Raw genomic sequence first — 21,449 nt, 5'->3', positions numbered from 1 at the left:
ATACTTTTCTACTATAGGCCTTAAATTAAGAAGTATAAAAAGCATATTATACTAGCTATTCTACCTCGTTTAATTATTTATTAGAATTAGCCTTTTCATAAGAGCTTTAAAGGCTATTATATGGCCTAGTAATTCACGAATATAGATAATAATATTATATACTTGGCCAAGTAATCCTAAGAGCCTAAACTTGGCCCTAATTACTTCCTTATTCGTATACTCTCTAGTCTTCTCCTAGCCATTATATAATTTAAGCTCTTCTACTCTAATTACGTCCGTAAATAGGAAGGCTTAGATAATAAGATTAATAATATGGCTAATATAGTAAACTTACTATTTCTCTATATTCTACTTCCTATTATATAACTCTGCTAAGAAGGCTTAAATATATTAATAAAGAATATTATTTAAGGAAGTATTATTAGTAATAATAGCCCCAAGCTTTCGTATAATACTATAATTCTCAAGAATAGGGCAAAGAATAGAGAACTAGTTCTCTCTATTATAGCTAGGTACTTTCTAGAGAGTAAGAAGAGCTTTTTGCCTCTTATAATTATATATAGTAAAGTATATATAAACTACTAGAAAAAGTAATTAATTTAGGGAAGTCCAAATATTAAGCGAAATATAAATAAGTAAGACTACTAATTAAAGAATCTTTTATATAATAATCTTATACTTTCCTCAAGCTTCTTTGACTTTATTATAAACTCTAGAGTAAGAAGTTATAATCTTGCCCTTATAAGCTCGATTTAGGACTTGGTAAAAGGTATGAAATTCCGGCTATTTAACGAGAGTAAAAGACAGATTCCGTATAATAATCAGGGAGATTAGAGCTTTAGTAATAACTACTATATTAAGACAAGCTCCAAGGATCTTATTATTAAACTCCTTAATCCTATTTCCCTTCTTAGCTTAAGCTTTATACTAGAGTTATTTGAGTTACTAGTTTATAGTAATTTGGCTTTTACTTTTAGCCTTTAATATCATAATTTGGTAGTAGCGGCTTAAATAATCCCCTATATTTCTTAATATTCATATATTATATGGCTCAGTTTTATAAAGAATATAATAAAGAATATCTTGCTTAAGATTATCTAGAGTAGGAATATAATAAAATTCCTAATAAGGTACTCTTAACTTTAATATATCTAGAGTACTTGGAGTGGAATCTACTAAAACTGATCGTATAAATGATAAATCTGGTTCAAGTAAAGAAGATATTTTGATAATATCTTTGGAAAAAATTAGTATGCAAGGCAGGGAAAATAGAGAGAAGAAGAGAGAGAGAGAGAAGAAAAAAATGGGGGGATACGGGGTAAAAGCGGTAGAATAATCGTTTAGTAATTAATTACTAATCGATTACAATCGATAGCTAATTAATAGTGCACATAATCGATTGCTAATCGATTACTCAGCAATCGTTACCGAGCCTGCTCTACAATAGGCTTCTAGAGCACCTTAGGTAGATCTTCAATCTGAGGTACTGTAGTTTGGTTTATGAGTTGCTTTTGGTGGCATTTCTCAAATAAGGCAGAAAATTTGGCTCTTTGGTTCTGTTTTCACTTAGTTTTCTGTTGTCAAAATCCTTATCTGAGTCTGTTCCATCTTTGAACAGAGCTCAGTAGAGAAGCGTCTCCTCCTAGTTTTCTTTATTTATTATTAGTACTGGGAAAATGTTTAAATATACTAATAATTCCGTTGCGTGCCCTTCTCCAGATTGGACAGTAGTAACCTTAATCTTTGTTTCTTTCCAAGGCTAGCTAAAGAGAGTTTCTTCGTTGCTTGTAGAGTCTTTAATTAAGCATTGCAAGGATGTATGGCTTTTGTAAAATGCCCTGTGTTCTAAAGTTTCCGTCCCAGGGAAGCAAGCTTGAGACCCTGAGAATACTGTACAGTATTAACGTGGGGGTTAGACGAGTGTGGGGCCGGAACGTGGGGTTCAAACAGCTTCTCGTCTAAACTGTTCTGTACTCGGTCCGTCACACCGGCAAGAGTAAAATGTGGTGCTTACCTATGAGCTGCAATGCCCGGGAAATGGCCAAATTCTTTGTGGCGGTCGTACCTTCGGCGCTGCCAAAGACGGACCTTTCCAGCATACGGGTAAAGCAAATATTGAACCCCCCTACTACGTACTGCGGGTTACCTAGTCAAGATCGTGCGCCGAGAAATGATTCGTGGACACGTGGAGGATGCTTCAGTGGAGTGCCTTCGAGGCCGCGGCTTGCATTGCTCGCAGACTGTGCTGTCATCTTTCCTGGTTACTTACCAGGGTGTCAACTCCGGGGTGAGAGGCAGGTATTATCCGTGAAGTGCCGTGCCCTGCGTGTTGTTCATTGTGCATTTACTCTGTACCCACTTTACTTTGCACCTTGATATCCCAGAGATTAGGGATAAAAATCGAGTTCATTTTGCAACTAGAAATTCCTTCTAATCCGGTTACTTTGAGCTGGATATGGCGGAACATGCCTCGATTTCTCCCGTTGCTACTGAGCAGGGCCAGAAGGCACCAACACAAGGCACTCATCTTGTTGCGGATGTGAGTGCTGTCAATTTAGTCAATTGGGCGGTTTATTAACGGGTTTGGTAACAGGAAAGTGATGCCGATTCTGCAATCGGAGACGACGACGATGAGTACGCATTGACCCTCCATATATACTGACGTTGAAGCTCATTAGCTTCACTCCGCTAGGCAAAGCATAACTACTTCTGTTTCAAGTAGCATAAGACAGTACCGTGTTGAAAATGGCCGCACCTACCATTCATACAAAGATGGCCGTAAGCCTCTCCCTGTCTTTCCCCTTGGTTCCCACTCACGCTAATAACGCTCCTAGAATACGCCTACCCCAACGATGAGGTGAGTTGTGCCACTCTTCCAAGTATCGAGCACTAACATTCGCTCAGGCAGAGGCCAATCGTCTAGGTATACAGCCAAAACACTCCATATATTTCATGACTAATAGTACCGCAGATCTCCAGCATCACTTGTATAACTTAACCCTCGACGGAAAGCTGTTCTTGGCCCCAATCAAAAAGGACTCCCAGAACGTCCTTGATGTCGGGACCGGAACTGGCCTATGGGCTATCGAGTTCGGTCCGTGCACATCAATACAATAAATCTGCCCAAGTTCTGAGTTCTGACATTAAATAGCTGATGAACACCCATCTGCTGTGGTGATTGGCACTGACCTCTCCCCAATCCAGCCCACCTTGTTAGGAGCTTTTAGATTATTCTGTCTATATCCCCAACTGCTGCGTTAGCTTACCTATCGTAGCCTCCCCGCAAATGTCACGTTCCTAGTCGATGATGCCAAGGAGCCATGGGTTTTCAAAGAGAGGTTTGACTTCATCCATACCCGACAACTTCACTGCGCCGTCGAGGAGAAGAAACTGATGAAGCAAGCTTTACGGTATTTATGCCCAAATCTTCCAGATTATACTGACTAAACCTCAAAAAGGAATCTCAAGCCGGGTGGCTGGTTAGAAATGCAGGAGACCTCGACCCCAATCGCCTGCGACGATGGTACCATGACCCCAGACCATGCCGTTCACAAGTGGACGCACTTCATGCTAGAAGCCTCAAAGCGCATTGGCCAAAGCTTGGATAATCCCCCCAAATACGCGGAGTGGATGCAAGGCGTAGGCTTCGTCAATGTCCAGCATGTTGTTTACAAATGGCCGTGTAACCCCTGGCCCAAGGATAAGAAGCATAAAACCTTAGGTTTGTGGACGCTCGTTAATGCACAGGACGGTGTTGAGGGTTTCACGATGGCGATGTTTACTCGCGTGTTGGGTTGGCAACCTGAAGAGGTGCAGTCTTTCTTAGTGGACGTGAGGAAGGATTTGAAGAACAAGAGCATTCATAGCTATGTTACAGTGTAAGTTACCTTTTGCTTTGTTCGGTTATGAATGACAACTTTAACTGACTCCCTTAGAAATATTGTATTGGGGCAAAGGCCGGAATAGATAGAACCTGTAACATATTTCTTCTTAGATAGAGAGGGCGTTATATAGAATATGGTAAGAAGATACATGGGGTGTGCTCTTCATTGTGAAAAGTGTGACGAAAACATTGAGGTAATAATTGTTTATTTAATTGAAAGCCCTCACTAGGACGATCGTGGCAGCAAGCGGCCTCTGATTCAATGCATCCCGCTGAGCGAATGCTTCGTTGACGTGAACCTAATTCTAGCCGGGCCGTGTTAGCGGTTGAATTATTAGTATAGACCGAATCTGGGGTTCACGCCGTTTGTGCAGGTGTGTGAGGAGGACCCGAGGAAATCAAAAACAAATCCTCGGTGAGTAGAGAATTGTCCACGGACAAATAATAGACCACGAATATTCTGCATATAGAATAACAAGAGAAAACTTGTGTGGTGAGAACTGGAACACGTACTCGTGGTGGAGGATTGTAAACAGAGAATGTAGGGCTTCTTTATTTCCTTTCCCGATGGTTCAAAGTCTTGAAATTATGTTCACATCCACCTATTGAAATAGGAACAATATGGAGGCAGCAAACCCAATAATATTAATGATTGACAAGGCCTAAATGACTAAGTACAAGCGGAGTGAAGTGTAAAAGGAGAGAGAAAGGTATCCAAAGCTATGTTCCTAACCCCATTAGCATTCGGCGATAGGGGTGGTTCCAAGCACGATTTCTCCGATACATCATAAATCAGCTGATAAAAGTAGATGACTATATATTAGTGAGCGTTTAATAAGCTCCGCAAGTGACACATTACAAATGAGAGTGGAGAAGGCTACATTAGTGGTTGAACCAGATAATTGGAGGAGAGAATGTTGTATTGAGAGAGCAGGTGTGCACGGAGCAATATATGTACAGCTTTTCAATCTGGGTTCGATTCCCTGCGGAGAGGATGTTGATCAATCGATGGTGTGTACGGAGCAATATATATACAGCTTGTCCTCGCCTAAGGAGGGCACGCTCGACGGTGCTCGATCCAGCTTGGGCTAAAATAGTCCACAAATGCGGCCTTGATGTTTCTTGGCGTAGTAGAATTTTTGAACGAAATTCGTTAAAGATGGAGATTTGTTCGGCGGAGGGTGCGGGGCGAGAGGGGCAATAGCTCGCAGCCGAAGCTACAGAAATGCGAGGCAGGAAGATATTGAGCTTCATGATGATGTGATTGAAACGACTGTTCCTGCAGACAAATGTTCTGTTCCTGCATCGATGTAGGGTCCGGAGTGGGCTCTTATCTAAACCCAATCGCGGGGTTGGATCCATGAGGAAGACTTCACCCGTGTCCCGTGAGCGAAACGAACTACTACGTATAAATTCAAGGATCAACATAGTTCATCAAAACAATATATGGAGCTTGCCGGGACATAATCCGGATCTAATTTGATTGGAAACCATCTTTGGATGAAAAGAGAGTGGATGAACGGGAATTATATTATGAAAGCCCCTCGTCCGTAGTCGCCGGCGGGGCTCGTTAGAAATTAGGTCTGACTGCGAGTATAGAATGACTGCCGGCATCGTCTTTTATGGCAGGGCGTTTTACTAATTGGAATGGAGCAAAATGGTCATTATTGCCACTGATATCGGTGTAGGATGTTCGTTTCAGAGTCCTGAGTACGGGCAAGAATTGGGCAATTAAGGATGGACTTTCAGCCCTACTTAGGGACACATCTGTATCGATCCCTGGGGATTGAATGGTCGGATCTGAGATCGTGATACTTCCCGTCGGTACCAAAGTTTGTGCAAAGTGTTCTCGGCGATGTATGATCAAGAAAGAAAGAGAAAGGCGAGGAGAGAGGGGGCAGAAAAGGGATTCAACTTCTGCACATGATCACGCGCTAGAACTAAAATCGACACTGTTTTCGCGTCTTCAGAACGCGAGTTTATTTCCACGACATCTGAACTTCTGCCCATCACCACCTACAACCATCGTGTTGCTTTTGCTCAATTGATGCATGACCAAGCAGAGGCGATAGATCGAAAAGATCTACGGAACTGACCTGATAGCTTGCAGGACCTAAATTCGGCGCGATCTCTGCTTCAACGTGCTCCCGCCCATGGATCCTGAGAATGACGAATTTGGCCTTGATTCCGACGACGACGCAGAGCTCCTCGCTCTCGCAGACGACATCGACGATGCAGACCTCATTGCACTCGCGGATGCCATCGGCCCTCACGGCACAAAGAGGAAGTCTGCCGAAGACAATGGCCCTCCACCCAAAAGACCCACGCTCGATTTCCCATGCGCAGAGGCGGCACTCACACAAACATTTGGTTTCAAAGACTTCCAATTGAAACAGAAGCAAGTCATATCGAGGATACTAGGAGGTGATGGCGCCACAGTTGTCTTTCCAACTGGCGGAGGAAAGAGTCTCTGCTACCAAATTCCAGCCTTGGTTTTTTCCGACGTCGATGAAGGGTCTCGTGGTCAAGGCGAGAGTGGAATTACTCTGGTCGTCTCGCCACTCATAGCTTTGATGAAGGACCAAGTTGATGCTCTTGTGAGGCGAGGAGTCAAAGCCGCTACATTTGATTCATCGAAATCTCGAGAAGAATACCTGCATACATGCGAGATGTTACGAAATGGAGAACTCAAAATCCTCTACTGTGCGCCTGAAAGGCTGAATAACGAGGGATTTGTTGAGCAAATGAAGTATGTTCGAGGAGGAATCAGACTTCTTGCTGTTGACGAGGCACATTGCATCTCTGAGTGGGGCCATTCTTTCCGTCCAGATTATCTCAGTCAGCTGCCCGATCCGTCCCTTACAAGCTTCCTGCTAATACTCCACAGAAATTGCTCGATTTGCCCGAGAAATCAATGCCGAACGCGTAATCTGCCTCACAGCGACGGCCACTCCACGAGTTGCTCGGGATATCTGCAAAGCATTCGACATCGACGAGACCGAGGGCCTGTTTCGCACATCCACATACCGACCGAATCTCCAACTACTCGCTGAATCCGGGAAGACCAAGCAAGAGTTGTACCCTTCTCTTTTCAACTTCTTGAAGAACAACAAAGGAGCGACCATCGTCTATGTCACATTACAGAAGCAAACTGAAGAGCTTGCTGCGGAACTGCGCAGAAAGGGATTCAAGGCGAGATCATTTCATGCCGGAATGGAAACTGGAACCAAGACCCAGTTGCAGGACGAGTTCATGAGAGAGGAAGAATTGGTGATTGTAGCGACCATTGCATTCGGGATGGGTATGCATATTTCCGTGTTTCCCTACCCCCCCACGCAATCACCCCTCTCTCTCCAAACTTACTGTTACGGAATGTTTTCTCGTTCTTCTAATCAATCAGTGCTGACTTCAAAACTATCCAGGTATCGACAAGTCATCCATACGAAATGTTGTCCACTTCAACATTCCAAGTAGCTTGGAATCTTATAGTCAGGAAATTGGCAGGGCAGGAAGAGATGGCAAGCTAAGCAAATGCGTCTTTTACGTTTGCGGGGAAGATCTTCACCTGCGAGAGATGTTCGCACGAGGCGATCTTCCTTCTCGTGAATCGCTCCGTAGTCTTTTGCAAGATATCTTCCACTCTACCAATGTCTCCCTCCCCGTAGGAGGCGAAATCAGAACTAATCACTACGATCAAGCAAGAGATTTCGATATCCGATTAACGACCCTGAAAAACACATATGCCCAGCTCGAGCTCACGCACAACCTCATTCGAGCAACCACACCAGTATATACAAAGTATACCTACAAGGTCAGCTCTCGTTATGACTCGGTACTTGAGGCAGACAAGTCTCCAGCAGCCGCGGCAATCAAGAAGTATGGTAAAAAGGCAAAGACCTGGTACAACATTGACGTGGATTCACTAATGATTTCCAAACTGCCTCGGACGGACATCATTCGAAAACTCAATGACTTGGATGAGGGCGGGGTTATCGAGCTGAAAACTGGAGGTGTGCAGAATGTCTACAAGATCACTCAGCCTTTACCCCGAACGGGCCCTGCAATCGAGAAGTATGTGGACCAAATTTATGAATTGATGGAAAAACGGGAACAGGAAGCATTAAACCGAACCAACCAAATGCTTCAGCTCATCACTGACAAGGCGTGCTTTTCCCGAGCCCTTGCGCAACATTTTGGGGACAATCTGCCACATGGCAAGACAGAATGTGGCCGCTGTACATGGTGCATGACAAAGACTGCTATCGTCCAGCAGGTTCCACCGCCGGTCAAATTCAACTTTCCTGCATTCAAGGCTGTACTTGAACACATTCCTGATCGAGACGACGCGAGGTTCCTGGCTCGGATCGCCTTTGGTATAGCAAGTCCGAGGGGGACTAAGATGAAGCTTTCCAATCATCCAATCTTTGGCTCAATGGCAGATCATAGCTTTATGGTAAGTTTGTCGGCCCGTTCCAAATCATGCGTCTGACCGATCGGAATTTTAGGGTCTTCTTCGCGCTTTCACTCGGGAATGTACCAAAAATCCCGAATGAGCCGGGATTTCACGCCCGCTTGTGACCTTGACAATCAAACCGTTGTGCACACCCCCGCTGCTCGTCATTCCACTCCATCCCCTGCTAGCACCCGGAATGGGACCAGCTTTTTGGTAACATGACTGATCTGCTCGGATGAGGGGCGCATCTAGAGTATGAGAGATTGTAGCCGTTGAGTAATGTCTGTTACTACAATACCCATTTTAGTCGATCATGTCTATTCTATTCATCTTGTATGTGTTCACGCATCTTCACAGCGCGCCTGTACGCCCAAGTGGAGTGGATTCTCGTATTCCCTTTCAATGGTTGGTCCCGCTAGTTTTGGGTTTCAAGCAAATGCGGTGATGAATGGAGGCATTATCAGCTACGGTCACGTGATGAATACACGTTCATGACTTCGATTCGGGTGATCGTATCATGTCGAGGACTACTTGGCGCCACCATGCTGAGCGTTTATACGGCATGCTTTTTCGCTCTGTCTTCTATTTTCAGCTTCGCGCCCTTTTCTTTGTAGAGCAATAACAAATGCTCCCGATCTTACACACTAAACTTGATTTATGACCTAAATATATGAAGTTGCATTCCATACCGTCACAGCACCCGTCAGATCCCCATTTTATTGCTCAGCGAGCTAGTTTGTTGCACTGCCAAGTTTTGTCAAGTCAGACATTTTATTTATCAATTATCATCAAAACATTCGCCTCTATAAGTATATCCTCCGACTTCTTCCCATAATACCTCCCTTCATTCTCGCATCTCTTCACATGGTTCTCTGCCCATCCTTCCTCGACTCATTGAAACTGTGAAGTACATTGGTTTTCTTTCGCTTCTTCGGCCATTCCTCCTCCAACGGGCCGTCGCCCAGAACTCCTACGATGATCTAGCCCTATACAAGGCCGCTGCCCTCCACCCTAACGCAACACGTTCTGTCTCTTTAACTGGGGTGAATATGACAAACAAGCCGTCGGATGGGGTCGAGCCGGAGGTGTGGACAGCAGCAATCAACATCACTGAAGTATCTGGAACGGGCGATGCGGATGGGCAGCCAGTCTCCAGCTCTGTGACGGTATGACCTCTTTCAACTCGCACGGCGCCTTTGTTGCGAACTCAAGCTGGGACGCGCGGAATGCAATTGTTAGGGGATGGAAGGATGACGGTGACTGCCTTGCCACATTCGGTCAGCAGTGTGAGGATGATTGGATTCGTGCCATTTCGCAGGCCAGAGCTTCGGCACCCAATCATAATGCCTCAATCAGCGTGTGTGGTGACATGATAATTCCATCCATACCGCCTTCTTGTCAAGGTTTGTTCATGGTAGCCACGATATCACACAGTACGTGTCTTGCATCCCATCTAAGAACCTGGGTATAGACTAAAATGTACAGATTTCGTTCAAGCGAATGAAACAGAGGGCAATGCGTTGTTCGATTTCGAGGATTCTCCACATGTTCCTGCCAACACCACCTATTACGAAACCGCAGCGGCTTGGATCTGGCCCATCTTGCTCCTCCAGTTTCCAGCAGATAGTGGCTCATACTCGACTCAGATGAGCTGTTTGAGGGCTACCAAGCCACCACTGGATCGATGGCCATCATAAATGTTCCAGGAGCAGGATGCACATTGTATTCGGTAGTTGGGGGCTGGTAATTTGTCTAACCCATGGTAGCGCTCTCTACGTGAGGACCAAGTCTACCCGATGGCGGCTCCATCTTTAGAGCTTGCCTGTGTATATTTATGTACCTAAAACCCAGCAAAATTGTTCCCAGTCTCGTCGTACTCTTCGATAAACTTTCGAGTCGCTAAGATGTCTTCGGCGACCTGGAAGTTTTCAAAGTTGTATAATTGGTCCAGTGACCAGTCCTGAATATCGCCCGGAGTAAAATTGATGTTCCCTGCAAGATCTGCCCAGTTTGGCCGGGTGTCGATGTGGTCAGTCACCCCTGCTTCTGTGCCCATCTCGTAGCCAAATGCGTTTTCCGTCGATGTCCCGATGCTGGGAGAAACTTCATTGCTAACACCGTACATTTCAGAGTTGAAGTCATGCATTGGTTGACTGGTGTGGATTTCGAAGGCTTGTTGCTCTTGATGAGCCTCTTGAATATCCTCCTGGGTTGGAAGCACCGCCGGTGTAGTAGTTTTGGATGATTTTGACGCACTGTTTTTCAAAAAGACAGGACTAGCATCCAGCATCCCAACTGTGAATTTCATGAATTCTGCAGCCTTGCTGCTCACTCTCAAGGCCCACCTGTACTCTGCCAGCTGCGACTTGTAGAACTCGGCCTCTTCGGAGTTGTCGCTGGTGGCCCATAACAGACTCCCAAATGTTGCAATGATGGCGAGGTTGACTTTGGAAGAGAAATACCAGAAACATTGTAGGTGTGCAGGTTCAAGTGTGTTTACCATTTCGATGGCTGAAGTAAACCGCATTCTAGCTGCTCCACGAGTAATCGACCGCAGATGGTTATCCAGGCTTGGAATGTCAAATCGAATTATTGCACGATGAAGAGTAACTTCAGCTGCAAAGTAGGAGAGGTGGAGTGACCCTGGAGGTAAATTAAGATGTCAGTTGCTAATGGTGCCTTGGAATAACCTACCAGTTGGGGAAAGCTTCCTCGCCCGCGTCTCGCCAATGGCCAAGCATTGTGGCAACCTCGCATGCCAATCTTTGAGCCTCAGCTGAATCGGTTTTGCCTTCTCAAGCGTGATCGTCATAGCATTCTGTCGTTCATTGCTCAGATTTGCCGTGGCTCGCAGTGTGAAAAATGTATCCAGAATGTCAGTCAAGATCTCAGTCAAGGAAATCATGTTGATAAACGTCAGATGACCCGTCTCGATATCAGAGCTTCCTTCTTCCTCGTCATCGTCCTCGGAAGATTCCGGGAAATCTCTCGCCTCTACAGGTTTGACAGACCAGTTGTCGAGATAAATTAGCGAGGGCCTTCCGTGTATCAAAGCACCCCACTTATCTTGCATGAACAAACCCCATGCTAGACGCTTCCTCAGACTCCGCTCCCATTCAGGTATTTTCCAATTGGAGCAATCCAAGTGCAGACCAAGGTTTTGCGCCACCGCTACCAGTTGTCCCGTCAGAGCCCAAGAGTCGCCATCAGGTCGCTGCAGTAGCAGCAAGCCTGCTTGGACTGTCGAGAGCTTCGGCCGATTCAAGACGTCGCTCATCATCTGGGGTACGAGTTTCTCCAGTTTTTGGATATCAGGCTTAGGCAGGTTGACCAATTCGGGCGTGTACGACCACCAGTTCAAGGCCAATATATAGACTGCGGCTAATATTGGAGGCGTAAATTCTCGGTATGTGCGCTCATACTTCTCGAGGAATACTTTCTTGTTCATGATGGGAAAGCTGGGATGAATGATCCGGAAGTAGAGATCGACAAGGGCTCGGCCATGGGGTTGAATGATACTTTCTACCAAGTCAAGATTGGACAATTCGTCGTCAACTTCGGCCTGACTTTCTGACTTCATGAGAAAGTGATTGTGGTGACTAACACGGCGTAGCGTCCCAGGAGTGCTGACATACTCCCCACGGCCGTTGAATGGTGAGAGATTGATGAGACGGACGTCGTATTCGGAAGTCTGGCCTAAGTATTGGCCATGTTGCCGGTTCTGGAGGCCGAGAGTTTGCTTCAGGAGGGAGGGACCAGGAAGGGAAGTGTAATCATTGATGGGAGGTTTTGCTTGGATATCTGAACAGGAGTCAGTCAATGCTCTTCGAAAAGGCTGATCACCTTACTTCTTTCGGAATCTGGAGATCTAAGGCAGCAGTTAGTTCCAATATGCCATGCAGCCGTCGATCATCGTCCGAGCCGTACCTTGGTCTCGTGGCGTCGGGGCTATTCTCATCCTCTGCTCTCCTACGTTTTCGCCGCTGAGGATTTTGAATAAATGTGCACTCCTCCGACCTCGACTGACACATAATACATATCTCTGCATCTTGAGGAATAATGCACCTGCTCTTGCGTCTCCTGCATGCATCGCAGGGCCTATCTCTCCTTGTCCAGCCATTTACTGGAAGCTTGCCTGGGCCTCCCAGCGCCGAATTTGTTTCCATAGGCACGTCAGCCTTGGGGGATCAAATTTCCAGTGTTTTACCGGGTAGTGGAGTCCCCGTGGATGATATCGGTCCTGCAGAAGTTTATGGCTGTTGAATGGAGATAGGGGAATTTGAGATGGATGAGATTGTCTAGATCCAGCTCCTCTGATCTCTAGATTCACGCCTCATGGGATTTATGGTGGCCAGAAAAAGCAGCACTCATTTAGATGTCCCCGGTCGAAGTTGTACATTTCATTTTAAAAGGTAGATGTGGCTGGGAGTTGATAGGTTGGAACTCAGGGATGTTCGAAGGCCGTGGACTCTAAATGTACCATATCTCGGTGCGAACATTTGTTGAGGAGCTATCTGCAACAACGCTCAGTGTGACTTGGGACATTGAATCCAGTGCCGCTTTTTTTGTCCATTTGAAATGCTGAGTCAGCCACTGCGCTAGCAGCCAGACTTGAAGCTTGCACAGGGAGCCGACCTCAAGCTCGCAGCCTCCCCACCCCACATCACTTCAATCGCCATTATGACCGTCACCGAAGCTGTCAAATCTGCCGTTGGCCTCGGCGACTCGAAACCAGCTCGTACGTACCTCCGAAGCTTTTCCCTCGGCCGTGCTAACCTTTGCAGCTGCAACTCGAGAAGCCATGAGTGAAGCCAGACTACCCCTGGCATACCGCGACAGCTGTGCAAACCTCCTCATACCGCTCAATCGATGTCGATACGAAGAATACTACTTGCCGTGGAAGTGCGAGGTGCGTTGGTACTTGTCGGGGGCATGCCGGGGAGATGATCCGCGACAGATTGGCTAATACTTTGGGGATCGCAGACAGAGAGACATAGTTACGAGAAGTGCCAGTACGAGGAATTCAAGAAGCGAGTTGCGAAGATGGACGAGTTGAGGGCAGCGAAAGGGGGAGAGAGAAGCAATTAGAAGGTGGCTTGCGTAGCGCGTGTACATACTTTGGCAATGCAGGAATTCGAGGGCAAAAACACCATTTCGAGACTCTGCGATACCCCCCCCCGAAAGTCCAAACTCGACAGTCCGATTGATTGTATATGCCGTGGATTCTGTGGGGAAATCGGAATCGATGTGGACGCACAGAGGGGCGTTTGAACCTGTGAGAAGGCATTCGAGACAGCACCATTAACCGGCCCACTGTCTGGAGTGGATTTAACGGTGAGAGAGACCCGTGGACATCGGTGCACTTACTTGTTGTCGATCTGAGGATCGGTGATCCAAGTCCAGTGTCAACAACCGCACAGTTCTCGTACCCTCTGATATAAGAGCGTCTCTTTTCCCGAGCCTCTCAAATTCTGACGGAATCCTCGCGCTTGTACATACTTCTTGTAGCATCTTGGAAATGCCTTTGTCTCTCAACTCGTCAAGCAGTCCTCCTACGGCATCTATGCAGTTCGAGACCCATCCACTGCTCAAAATATCCCAAATATCCTGTCCTCCACACACCGATCACATTACAAACTTCTCACCGTCGATCCCAGTACATTGGACAGCGTTCCTGTTGCTGCTGCCTGGCTCAATAAACGGGTTTCATCCGGAGAGATTCCGCCAATACAGACATTAGTCCTCAACTCAGCAGTGCAGCATGTCGAAGGCAAGGTAATAACAGTGGATGAATTCGAATCGCATTTTGCTGTCAATTACTTGGCGAACTTCCTGTTCGTGTTGATGAAATCGGAGAGTATGAACCAGGAGCGAGGTAGGTTTGTAATGATATTTACTGCTCTGCATAATTCATATCATTGGATGAGCAATAGCACATTGCGGCTAGCGAGAAAGAGATGTTTAGGGATATCCATACCAATTGCAAATGGTGGGAAAGATGGGGGGGATTGGGAAGAAGCACATGGCAGGACATGGACAGGGCAGGAATAAAGAGATATAAGGTTAGAAAATGCCTGCCAGCTATGTTTGTATAAGTGTGACTTGGTATCTGCCCCTCAGCCCCGAAATTCAATCCCTTCTTTTACGTTTGCAAGCATCAAGTGCGTGCACTAGTGGGTGTATGCGTTGCGAGACTGTATGCCATCGATTTCAGAATACTGAGGAGAGATGAGCCCCTTCTCTACGCCCTCTGTAGGTAGCTTTCCCAAAATTCTTGTAACGTAGAGATTCCTTTACTTTCAGCCAGACTTTCTTCTCTCCACGGCAAGATCGTCCCAGCCAGTTGACGTCCGCCATGCCTGCCGACATCTCGGATACTTGGCGCTGCCAAGTTGCATCATTTCAAGCTGTTCTGCTCCGTTGCAGCGCATCTTTTGGGACTGTAAGGCAGGAACGGCCTATGGCGATTTCCCCGACACACCTGTCCCTTGTTGCATCCCCTTTCGCTTAGTGAGTTTTTGCGTCACGTTCTTGCAACTTTCTTCCGCCTCCTCTCAACTTTCATTGTCGTCGGCAACGTTCTGCGTTGTTGTTCCGTGGTCCTCTCTGGCAGCGGTGTGTCAAAGGAATACTCAAACTACTTAAATTACTTAAGTATATACTTATTGAGTATTGAGTAAAGTATAAGTAGCCCCTCTATAACTAAGCTTAAGTAAAGTAGAGTAGGCTACTTAAGTAGTTTAACTACTCATTACGTGGTTTATTTTATTAAATATCTCTTTTTATATTATTAATACTGTTTAATTCTTTTCTTTATTATCTTTCTCTACATTTATTATCTTTTTTACTACTTAAAATTCCTCTAATACTAGTGAAAATTCATATAGTAATCACGTGTTATTTTGACTTCTAAATAATAAGTCAAAGAGAAAGGGAATATATGGGACTTATTTTGACTTCTACTTACTCTTAAATATAATATAACCTTTTAAAGTAAATTTAAAGCTAATAAATAAGTCGGGGGACTCCCTTATAAGGATACGTGCTTGCACGTGACTCACTACTTAAGTTACTTAAGTATATACTCAATGAGTATTGAGTAGAGCATAAGTAGGACATCTTTTGGCTGAGTAGAGTATGAGTAGGACCCACTACTCTACTCTACTCTACTCTACTCATTTGATACACTGTCTGGCAGATACACAGACCTCAAGATGACAGCTCACAATAGTATCAATATCGAGTCCCTTCTGAATTGGCTCGTGACAGAGGGGCTAAGGAAATGGAGAAAGTACAACCGTGTGGGCTTCTAGACTGTGCTCGCAGTCGCCAACGCATGGTTCTTGGTAGGCCTGACAGATGAAGTTCTCTCCTGGGACACGTATCTCTCGAAGTTCCTCAGCATCGTCCTGGCCTCTGCCTTTGCCACGCGCGGCGGCGCTATTGTCCGCTCCGCTTTACAAAGGGATGAGAGGCATCACGTTCGCAGACCTAACTGTACAATACGCTGGAGGACAGCAAGATGAGCATTTGGTGATGAACGTTTGCCTATGCTTTGTCAAATTCTCCAAGTACAAATCGGTAGCACCCATTTCGGACATGAATGTGCTAACATCATGCGTAAGGATATGGAGAACGAGGGCCGACACTTAAGGGTAGACACCTTGAATGAAAAGGCCCACAACAGTGTTTGTGCCGTGAAGTTGCTTTTTGTCCACGCGATTCGCATTGCAGTAAAACCACGCTCTAAGGATACCGAAATTGGCCCCAAAAACTAAGGATAATGCGAGGTATCCTTATATCGAGGATCACGTGCAAATATTTTTATCGCCCTGCGTCTCTTTTTAGGCTGTTGGGGAGCCATAGAATCGGTGGGGGGGCATAGGATCAGTGGGTGGGTGGGTGATAGGCTGTAAAGGCTCTGGAGCAGTGAGATTAATGCTTAGAATGCGGTTTTACTTGTGCCTGAAGGCCTGACAGGAGCGGTAAATTAGCCTATCACGTGCACGATTATAAGGATAATACACCAAAAAATTAGGGCTGGGATAAAGAATCATAAGGATAATCCTTATAGTGAGGATATCCTTAGCTCAGGGCTAATTTTTATTGGGATCCTAAGGTAGTATCCTTATAGCGAGTATCCTTATAGCGAGGTTTTACTGTAGTGCTGTCTCTGGGTTGTGCGGACAGGACGGCTCAGTGGACGACTTCGGACAACCTATCATTCCAAGCACCGTTCCTGGACGATGCAGCTTTCTAGATCTCGACAATCCTGCTGTTACCACTAGCCAAACTCGGCACAGCATGCATGCGATGAGCTTGAAAGCTCGACTCGGAGTGAAGACCACGCCTGAAGATCTCCGTCGTAATTCAGTGGCGGATCTGTCTCATCAGTCTTCCTATCTCATCAATCTTCTTCGTGGCAATGCCTCAGCTAAATTAGAACCTTCCGTTAGACACACAATGGCATCGTTCACCAAGAATGTCACTGAGATGTACGGTGGGGGTGGTAATGTCTCGACTTGGGGTCTACCAGCAGAGAGCTCTTGGATTCGCACTCGTGCTCAATAATCGGAAATACACATGTTACTCCGAAGTCAAGGACAGCTGCAGAGCTATCCGGTTTCTGCGAGAGTCGGAGCTTGGACCCGCCAGACCGTTTGGCCAAGAGGAGAGCCACAGTTTACGTTAGGAAGGCGTGGCGACAAGTGATGAAGAACGAGGAAGCTAGATCAGTCTCCGCACCTCAGAAACCTAGTAAGTACCATCAAGCCCGTGACAAGCCCTCTGGAACATCGCTTACTGCTCGATCAGACACCCATCAAATTCTTGGCACAACTTCGTCCAGCAAAGCGGACTCTATCATACTCAGCACTTCCGAGCGCACAGCTTAGCTAACAGAAGTTGCGGCTAAATCAACGCCGTCCATTTCCACTAAGGGGATGACCTCTGACTATAACGGAGACGACGCTGCGCAGCTCAGTGAAGACGAGGCTGAAAACGCCATCTATCTTGTCAAGAGATTCATGAGAATCAATGTCATAGAAATGACACCGCAGCAGACCGTGGTCAAGAGAAGTTTGAGAGCTTGCTAGCACCTGGGTAGCCATTCGCAAAAGCAAAGTTTTCTCGTCGCGCTTCCCGTTCTACCGTCACAACGAGACCTCTGGCTGCGATTACAGCACTCCGAGGCTTCTGAGGAGACTGGTGATCACACGAGAAACTGGAAGATCTCTCCAGACAAACCCCCGAAGGCAGCAATCTACAAATGCCAGAAAAATATGGAGTGTACCGAGACTTTCAAGGACACTTCCCACAGAGATCGGCACGAGCGAGACCGCAACTTCAAGGCTCGGCAGTGCACTCTTGGCTGTAGCGATGGAAAGCGGTACCAAAAAGGGCAAGACTGGCATGACCACAAACTTCATTGTCATAACACCGATTGGGATGCCTCCATGCTTTGCAAGGTTCCCAACTGCACTCGAACCACAGGTTTCGGAAAACGAGAGAACTATACGCAGTGTGTCAAGGGAATACTCAAACTACTTAAGTTACTTAAGCAATACTCATTAATTAGTTAGTAGAGTATAAATAAGGCTTCCTCAACTAAGCGTGAGTTAAATAGAGTTAAATATATAAGTAGTTTAAGAAATATATTATGTAAGTAATTTATTAGATATTTCTCTTTATATTATAATTACTATATAGCTCTTTTCTTTATTGGCTTTCTTTGCTTTCTTTATTATTATTATCTTTTCTTTATAACTTTTAAATAATAAATTAAAGAAAAGAGAAAAATATACGGCTTACTTTAATTTTTACCTGTTCTTAAAATATATTAAGACCTTTTAAAGTAAATTTAAAACTAATAATTAAGGTAAGAGACTCTCTTACTATAATATGTGCAAGTATGTAGCTCATTACTTAAGTTAGTTGTAATGGCAGAGCTAGAGCAGTTGGAACGAGCGCAAAAGTCCCTATTTCCTGTCTTATAGAATACAAAGCTAAAGAGAAGAAGAGAGAGTGTGTGTGTGCTAAAAGAGAAGAAGTACTGGCTAAAACGACTGAAACCCTGGCCTGACAGGTGAAACTAGTTAGGTGACAGCCTACTCCATATAATGCTGTTGAACTAGCTTAATAATAGCTAGGGTCACGTGCTTGTAATGTAAACCAAGTAAAACGTACTGAATTGACTGCTGTTCTACAGTGGTAAGTAGCCCTGAACCCCCTAAATCACATGCACTAAACCCCTATGCCAGCTGAACCGATTCCAGCTATACAGGGTATTCCAGCTGTATAGGGCATTCCAGCTATACAGGGTATTCCAGCTGTACAGGGTATTCTGGCTATACAGGGTATTCCAGCTGTATAGGGCATTCCAGCTATACAGGGTATTCCAGCTATACAGGGTATTCCAGCTGGACAGGGTATTAAGCTAGTGCACAGCCCCATGGCGTTCGGTTCCAGGGCTTACTGAGCCTATTAGGGGCCTCAGGCCCCTAATTTCAACAAATGCCAGCCAGAGCCGTTACATTATTTAAGTCTATACTCTATGAGTGTTGAGTAGAGTATGAGTGGGATACACGCACAAATTGAGCAAGGAAGATGCCGCAAAGTACGTCCCTGGGAAGAAGAAAGCCTTCGTATGGTGAAAACGCCTCTGTCCCTTCGAGGATTGTGTGAGAGCTGCACCAGGCAAGGAGATTGGAACAGATGCTGAGATGAGTGCGCATCTGAAGAGACCTCAAGGAGGCCACGAATGCACGCCTGAAGAGATCAAAGACTTCACTATGGAGATCTTGAGTAGTTAACCACAAACGAACGCAGCATCCTTGTGCCTGCATCGAGAGTACTCTAGAGTACCCTGGTAGACGTGGATGGCCATTACGAATATCGTCAGCATGACGCCTCCGAAAGGTACTGAAATTATGCTCACGAGTTGCATTGCATGCCTATTCTGTTTCTGTTGCGATCTGGGAAGATGTCCTTATAGTCTTGAGAGCTTTGGCCAGAGCTGTGCGCGCTCCATCGTTGTGTTGCAGAGTTATTTGATGGTTTGGAGAAGTGAGAGGAGGACTCTGCGAGATATCAGTCAGTCTTCTGCAGAGTTATTTGATGGTTGGGGGTTGCCGAGGCGAGCAGTGCAAGGAGTGTGGGAGAGCTGTCGGAGTGCTCTGGCGGGAGCTGCGCGAGAGTTGTCACGAGAGCTTGGCCATTCTGTTGCAGGAATATTTGCTAGTTTCGGAGTGCCCTGGCGAGAGCTGTCGTGAGAACTCAGTCATTTTGTTGTACAATTATTCGCTACCAAGAGGGTCCAAGATGGGTGCCTTATGAATTGCAAGATTTTGAGCGTTTCCGAGAAGGCGGAGAACAAGAGCATAGCTGGCAAATTAATGAATATTTGCCTCAAATAAGGAGAACATCAAGTGACGCATGCCAAATCTTTCAAACAGGAACGGGAAGAAGAAAAGTCTTCCTCCATCAAACCAAACAGGATCGTCTCCACGGTAATGGCCCCGGAGGGCCAGCGGAGCGTCACCAAGGCAGAAAGGGAGAGAAGCCGTCGATTTATAAAGCAATTGAATGAATGTCTGCCACGAAATACAGGGCTTTTCCTACCTCGGACCTAACTTTTCTAAGGACCTGGTGGCTCCCTGCTCCTCCCATTCTTTCTTGGTGATCCACATATTCTCCTTGTCGGCCATGATATTGGCCAGCACAGCACCCCCCAAGAAAACCATATGCCGCCTCCGCGGTGGATCCTCGATCCTAACCTTGAACTTATTCAATCTCTCTGGGTTTCCGCCCAGCACCTTCGTCAGCCACAACTGCTTCAACTCCTTCTCTAACCGTGACGGTAAGCCTGGATACATGCTGCTTCCACCCGAGAGAACAATGGCTTTGTAGAGCGAAGACCGAACATCGACATCGGCAGCTTGGATAGTATTGAATAGAAACTCGGCGATACCAGGTTGTTCGACATCGACGAGATGGGGTTGGAAGAGACATTCGGGGGCTTCGAAACGCTCGCTGCCAACTCGGATCACACGACCATCTGGAAGGGTGTAGCTTTCAACCAAAACGGTTGTGTCTTCGCTCAATCTTTGATCCAACTCCAAATCGTATGAAACGTAGCAAAGCTTCTCTTTGATTTGGCGCACAGTTTCGAAATCGGCTGTGCGGTTCAAGGCGTATCCGCGGCGGAGGAGAAGCGCAATCAGGTTGCGTGTCACGTCTCGCCCGGCGACATCTAGACGGCGGGTGAGGTGATTGAGGACAACCGATTCGTAGACGGGAACAATGTGGGTAACTCCATCTCCGGAATCAACGACAACTCCCGAGCTGAGACCTATTCCAAGTCAGCATTGACCCAACAAGCCTAGATGAAGGTGAAATACCCTGCGCATAAAGTGCCAGCACAGCCTGGATTGCGACGTACACCCCGCCGAACTGATATTTCTCAAACATCACCTGGCACATCTGCTCTCTGTTCTTCAGCGGGTTCATGGGCGGCTCCGTCAACAGGATCTTGCGCCCCGTGGTATCAATCTTCATCTTCTCGTAGAAAGTATAATCCCATAGATGTTGCATATCGTCCCATTTCTTCACGATACCATTCTCCATGGGGTATGACACTTGCAGCATAGTTCGCGCCGCTGCTGCTTCGTCTCCGCACATGATGTCTTTGATAACCAGGCCATCGTTGCCCTTCTCTTCGGATCGCAGAATCGGTCGACCGACAATGGACGGGTATTGGAATTCAGGGAAGTTCTGTGCAGGGACGTCAGATTAGTGGCCTGCCGGGGAATGGATGAGGAGCAGGCGTATACTTGTGCAGCGTAGCCAACCTTGAGGAAACCGGTTCCTCCGTCCAGGACTGTGGGATGGACGTTAGCAGTCGGCTACAGATTGGAGATACTGGTGAACATACCTATTGGAGGTTCCGCCATGATTGCAGGTCGTGCAGGTCGTGGAAAGTCGTAATGCGTTGGAGATGGAGGGGTTGTGGTCCTTCAGGAGAGGAGGTTGGTGGGGTCCAAGCTGACGGGTCTGGGTGACGACGTTGGCAGAACAGGCAACCGTAGCGAGGCGCTCTTTTCCCGCGGCCGCCGA

General features: G+C 46.3%; 8 protein-coding genes across 8 annotated transcripts; 5 read left to right on the top strand and 3 right to left on the bottom strand.

The window, feature by feature from the left end:
• Positions 1-2,455: 2,455 nt before the first annotated feature.
• Positions 2,456-3,966, top strand: K444DRAFT_625878 (S-adenosyl-L-methionine-dependent methyltransferase; the record flags this gene model as incomplete). Its single annotated transcript, XM_024882579.1, has 10 exons — positions 2,456-2,539; positions 2,594-2,634; positions 2,720-2,778; positions 2,835-2,857; positions 2,905-2,923; positions 2,972-3,094; positions 3,152-3,212; positions 3,276-3,410; positions 3,459-3,878; positions 3,936-3,966. 10 exons carry the CDS (start codon positions 2,456-2,458, stop codon positions 3,964-3,966), a joined length of 996 nt encoding a protein of 331 aa, XP_024741411.1.
• Positions 3,967-4,575: 609 nt separating this feature from the next.
• Positions 4,576-5,667, bottom strand: K444DRAFT_302891 (uncharacterized protein). Its single transcript, XM_024871735.1, has 2 exons — positions 4,765-5,667; positions 4,576-4,696 (listed from the first exon to the last, which is right to left on the bottom strand). The coding sequence occupies exon 1, from the start codon at positions 5,309-5,311 to the stop codon at positions 4,766-4,768; it is 546 nt and encodes a 181-aa protein (XP_024741410.1). The 5' UTR covers positions 5,312-5,667; the 3' UTR covers positions 4,576-4,696; position 4,765.
• A 215-nt stretch (positions 5,668-5,882) lies between these two features.
• Positions 5,883-8,681, top strand: K444DRAFT_554964 (ATP-dependent DNA helicase-like protein recQ). The gene is made up of 4 exons (XM_024876678.1): positions 5,883-6,721; positions 6,771-7,184; positions 7,306-8,336; positions 8,389-8,681. Exons 1-4 carry the CDS (start codon positions 6,037-6,039, stop codon positions 8,434-8,436), a joined length of 2,178 nt encoding a protein of 725 aa, XP_024741409.1. The 5' UTR covers positions 5,883-6,036; the 3' UTR covers positions 8,437-8,681.
• Positions 8,682-9,338: 657 nt separating this feature from the next.
• Positions 9,339-10,323, top strand: K444DRAFT_302853 (uncharacterized protein). Its single transcript, XM_024871734.1, has 2 exons — positions 9,339-9,769; positions 9,822-10,323. The coding sequence occupies exons 1-2, from the start codon at positions 9,505-9,507 to the stop codon at positions 10,031-10,033; spliced, it is 477 nt and encodes a 158-aa protein (XP_024741408.1). The 5' UTR covers positions 9,339-9,504; the 3' UTR covers positions 10,034-10,323.
• K444DRAFT_625876 (uncharacterized protein) lies at positions 10,177-12,456 on the bottom strand (the record flags this gene model as incomplete). The annotated part of the gene is made up of 4 exons (XM_024882578.1): positions 10,177-10,979; positions 11,031-12,137; positions 12,185-12,196; positions 12,264-12,456. The coding sequence occupies 4 exons, from the start codon at positions 12,454-12,456 to the stop codon at positions 10,177-10,179; spliced, it is 2,115 nt and encodes a 704-aa protein (XP_024741407.1).
• A 534-nt stretch (positions 12,457-12,990) lies between these two features.
• On the top strand, positions 12,991-13,750 carry K444DRAFT_608989 (NADH-ubiquinone oxidoreductase-like protein B18 subunit). Its single transcript, XM_024879490.1, has 3 exons — positions 12,991-13,074; positions 13,121-13,245; positions 13,320-13,750. The coding sequence occupies exons 1-3, from the start codon at positions 13,017-13,019 to the stop codon at positions 13,422-13,424; spliced, it is 288 nt and encodes a 95-aa protein (XP_024741406.1). The 5' UTR covers positions 12,991-13,016; the 3' UTR covers positions 13,425-13,750.
• Positions 13,751-16,585: 2,835 nt separating this feature from the next.
• Positions 16,586-17,182, top strand: K444DRAFT_608986 (uncharacterized protein). Its single transcript, XM_024879489.1, has 2 exons — positions 16,586-17,093; positions 17,151-17,182. The coding sequence occupies exon 1, from the start codon at positions 16,641-16,643 to the stop codon at positions 16,905-16,907; it is 267 nt and encodes an 88-aa protein (XP_024741405.1). The 5' UTR covers positions 16,586-16,640; the 3' UTR covers positions 16,908-17,093; positions 17,151-17,182.
• Positions 17,183-19,774: 2,592 nt separating this feature from the next.
• Positions 19,775-21,352, bottom strand: K444DRAFT_608984 (actin-like protein 2). Its single transcript, XM_024879488.1, has 4 exons — positions 21,268-21,352; positions 21,167-21,213; positions 20,735-21,107; positions 19,775-20,685 (listed from the first exon to the last, which is right to left on the bottom strand). Exons 1-4 carry the CDS (start codon positions 21,284-21,286, stop codon positions 19,952-19,954), a joined length of 1,173 nt encoding a protein of 390 aa, XP_024741404.1. The 5' UTR covers positions 21,287-21,352; the 3' UTR covers positions 19,775-19,951.
• Between the last annotated feature and the right edge of the window lie 97 nt (positions 21,353-21,449).

Source organism: Hyaloscypha bicolor, assembly GCF_002865645.1.
Source record: "Hyaloscypha bicolor E unplaced genomic scaffold K444scaffold_23, whole genome shotgun sequence".
NCBI lineage: Eukaryota > Fungi > Ascomycota > Leotiomycetes > Helotiales > Hyaloscyphaceae > Hyaloscypha > Hyaloscypha bicolor.
Note: the sequence above shows the minus strand (reverse complement) of the source record. Positions and strands in the feature narration are given on the sequence as shown.

Bases quoted from the DNA above. Each gene is read 5' to 3' on its own strand.
- K444DRAFT_302853 (XM_024871734.1), top strand. From the start codon at position 9,505: ATGACCTCTTTCAACTCGCACGGCGCCTTTGTTGCGAACTCAAGCTGG. The intron at 9,770-9,821 runs GTACGTGTCTTG...TAAAATGTACAG, and splicing joins GGTAGCCACGATATCACACA to ATTTCGTTCAAGCGAATGAA.
- K444DRAFT_608989 (XM_024879490.1), top strand. From the start codon at position 13,017: ATGACCGTCACCGAAGCTGTCAAATCTGCCGTTGGCCTCGGCGACTCG. The intron at 13,075-13,120 runs GTACGTACCTCC...TAACCTTTGCAG, and splicing joins CGGCGACTCGAAACCAGCTC to CTGCAACTCGAGAAGCCATG. The intron at 13,246-13,319 runs GTGCGTTGGTAC...TGGGGATCGCAG, and splicing joins ACTTGCCGTGGAAGTGCGAG to ACAGAGAGACATAGTTACGA.
- K444DRAFT_608986 (XM_024879489.1), top strand. From the start codon at position 16,641: ATGCATGCGATGAGCTTGAAAGCTCGACTCGGAGTGAAGACCACGCCT.
- K444DRAFT_608984 (XM_024879488.1), bottom strand. The intron at 21,108-21,166 runs GTATACGCCTGC...GTCCCTGCACAG, and splicing joins AGGTTGGCTACGCTGCACAA to AACTTCCCTGAATTCCAATA. The intron at 20,686-20,734 runs GTATTTCACCTT...GACTTGGAATAG, and splicing joins GCTGGCACTTTATGCGCAGG to GTCTCAGCTCGGGAGTTGTC.
- K444DRAFT_302891 (XM_024871735.1), bottom strand. From the start codon at position 5,311: ATGTTGATCCTTGAATTTATACGTAGTAGTTCGTTTCGCTCACGGGAC.
- K444DRAFT_554964 (XM_024876678.1), top strand. From the start codon at position 6,037: ATGGATCCTGAGAATGACGAATTTGGCCTTGATTCCGACGACGACGCA. The intron at 7,185-7,305 runs GTATGCATATTT...AAAACTATCCAG, and splicing joins GACCATTGCATTCGGGATGG to GTATCGACAAGTCATCCATA. The intron at 8,337-8,388 runs GTAAGTTTGTCG...TCGGAATTTTAG, and splicing joins TGGCAGATCATAGCTTTATG to GGTCTTCTTCGCGCTTTCAC.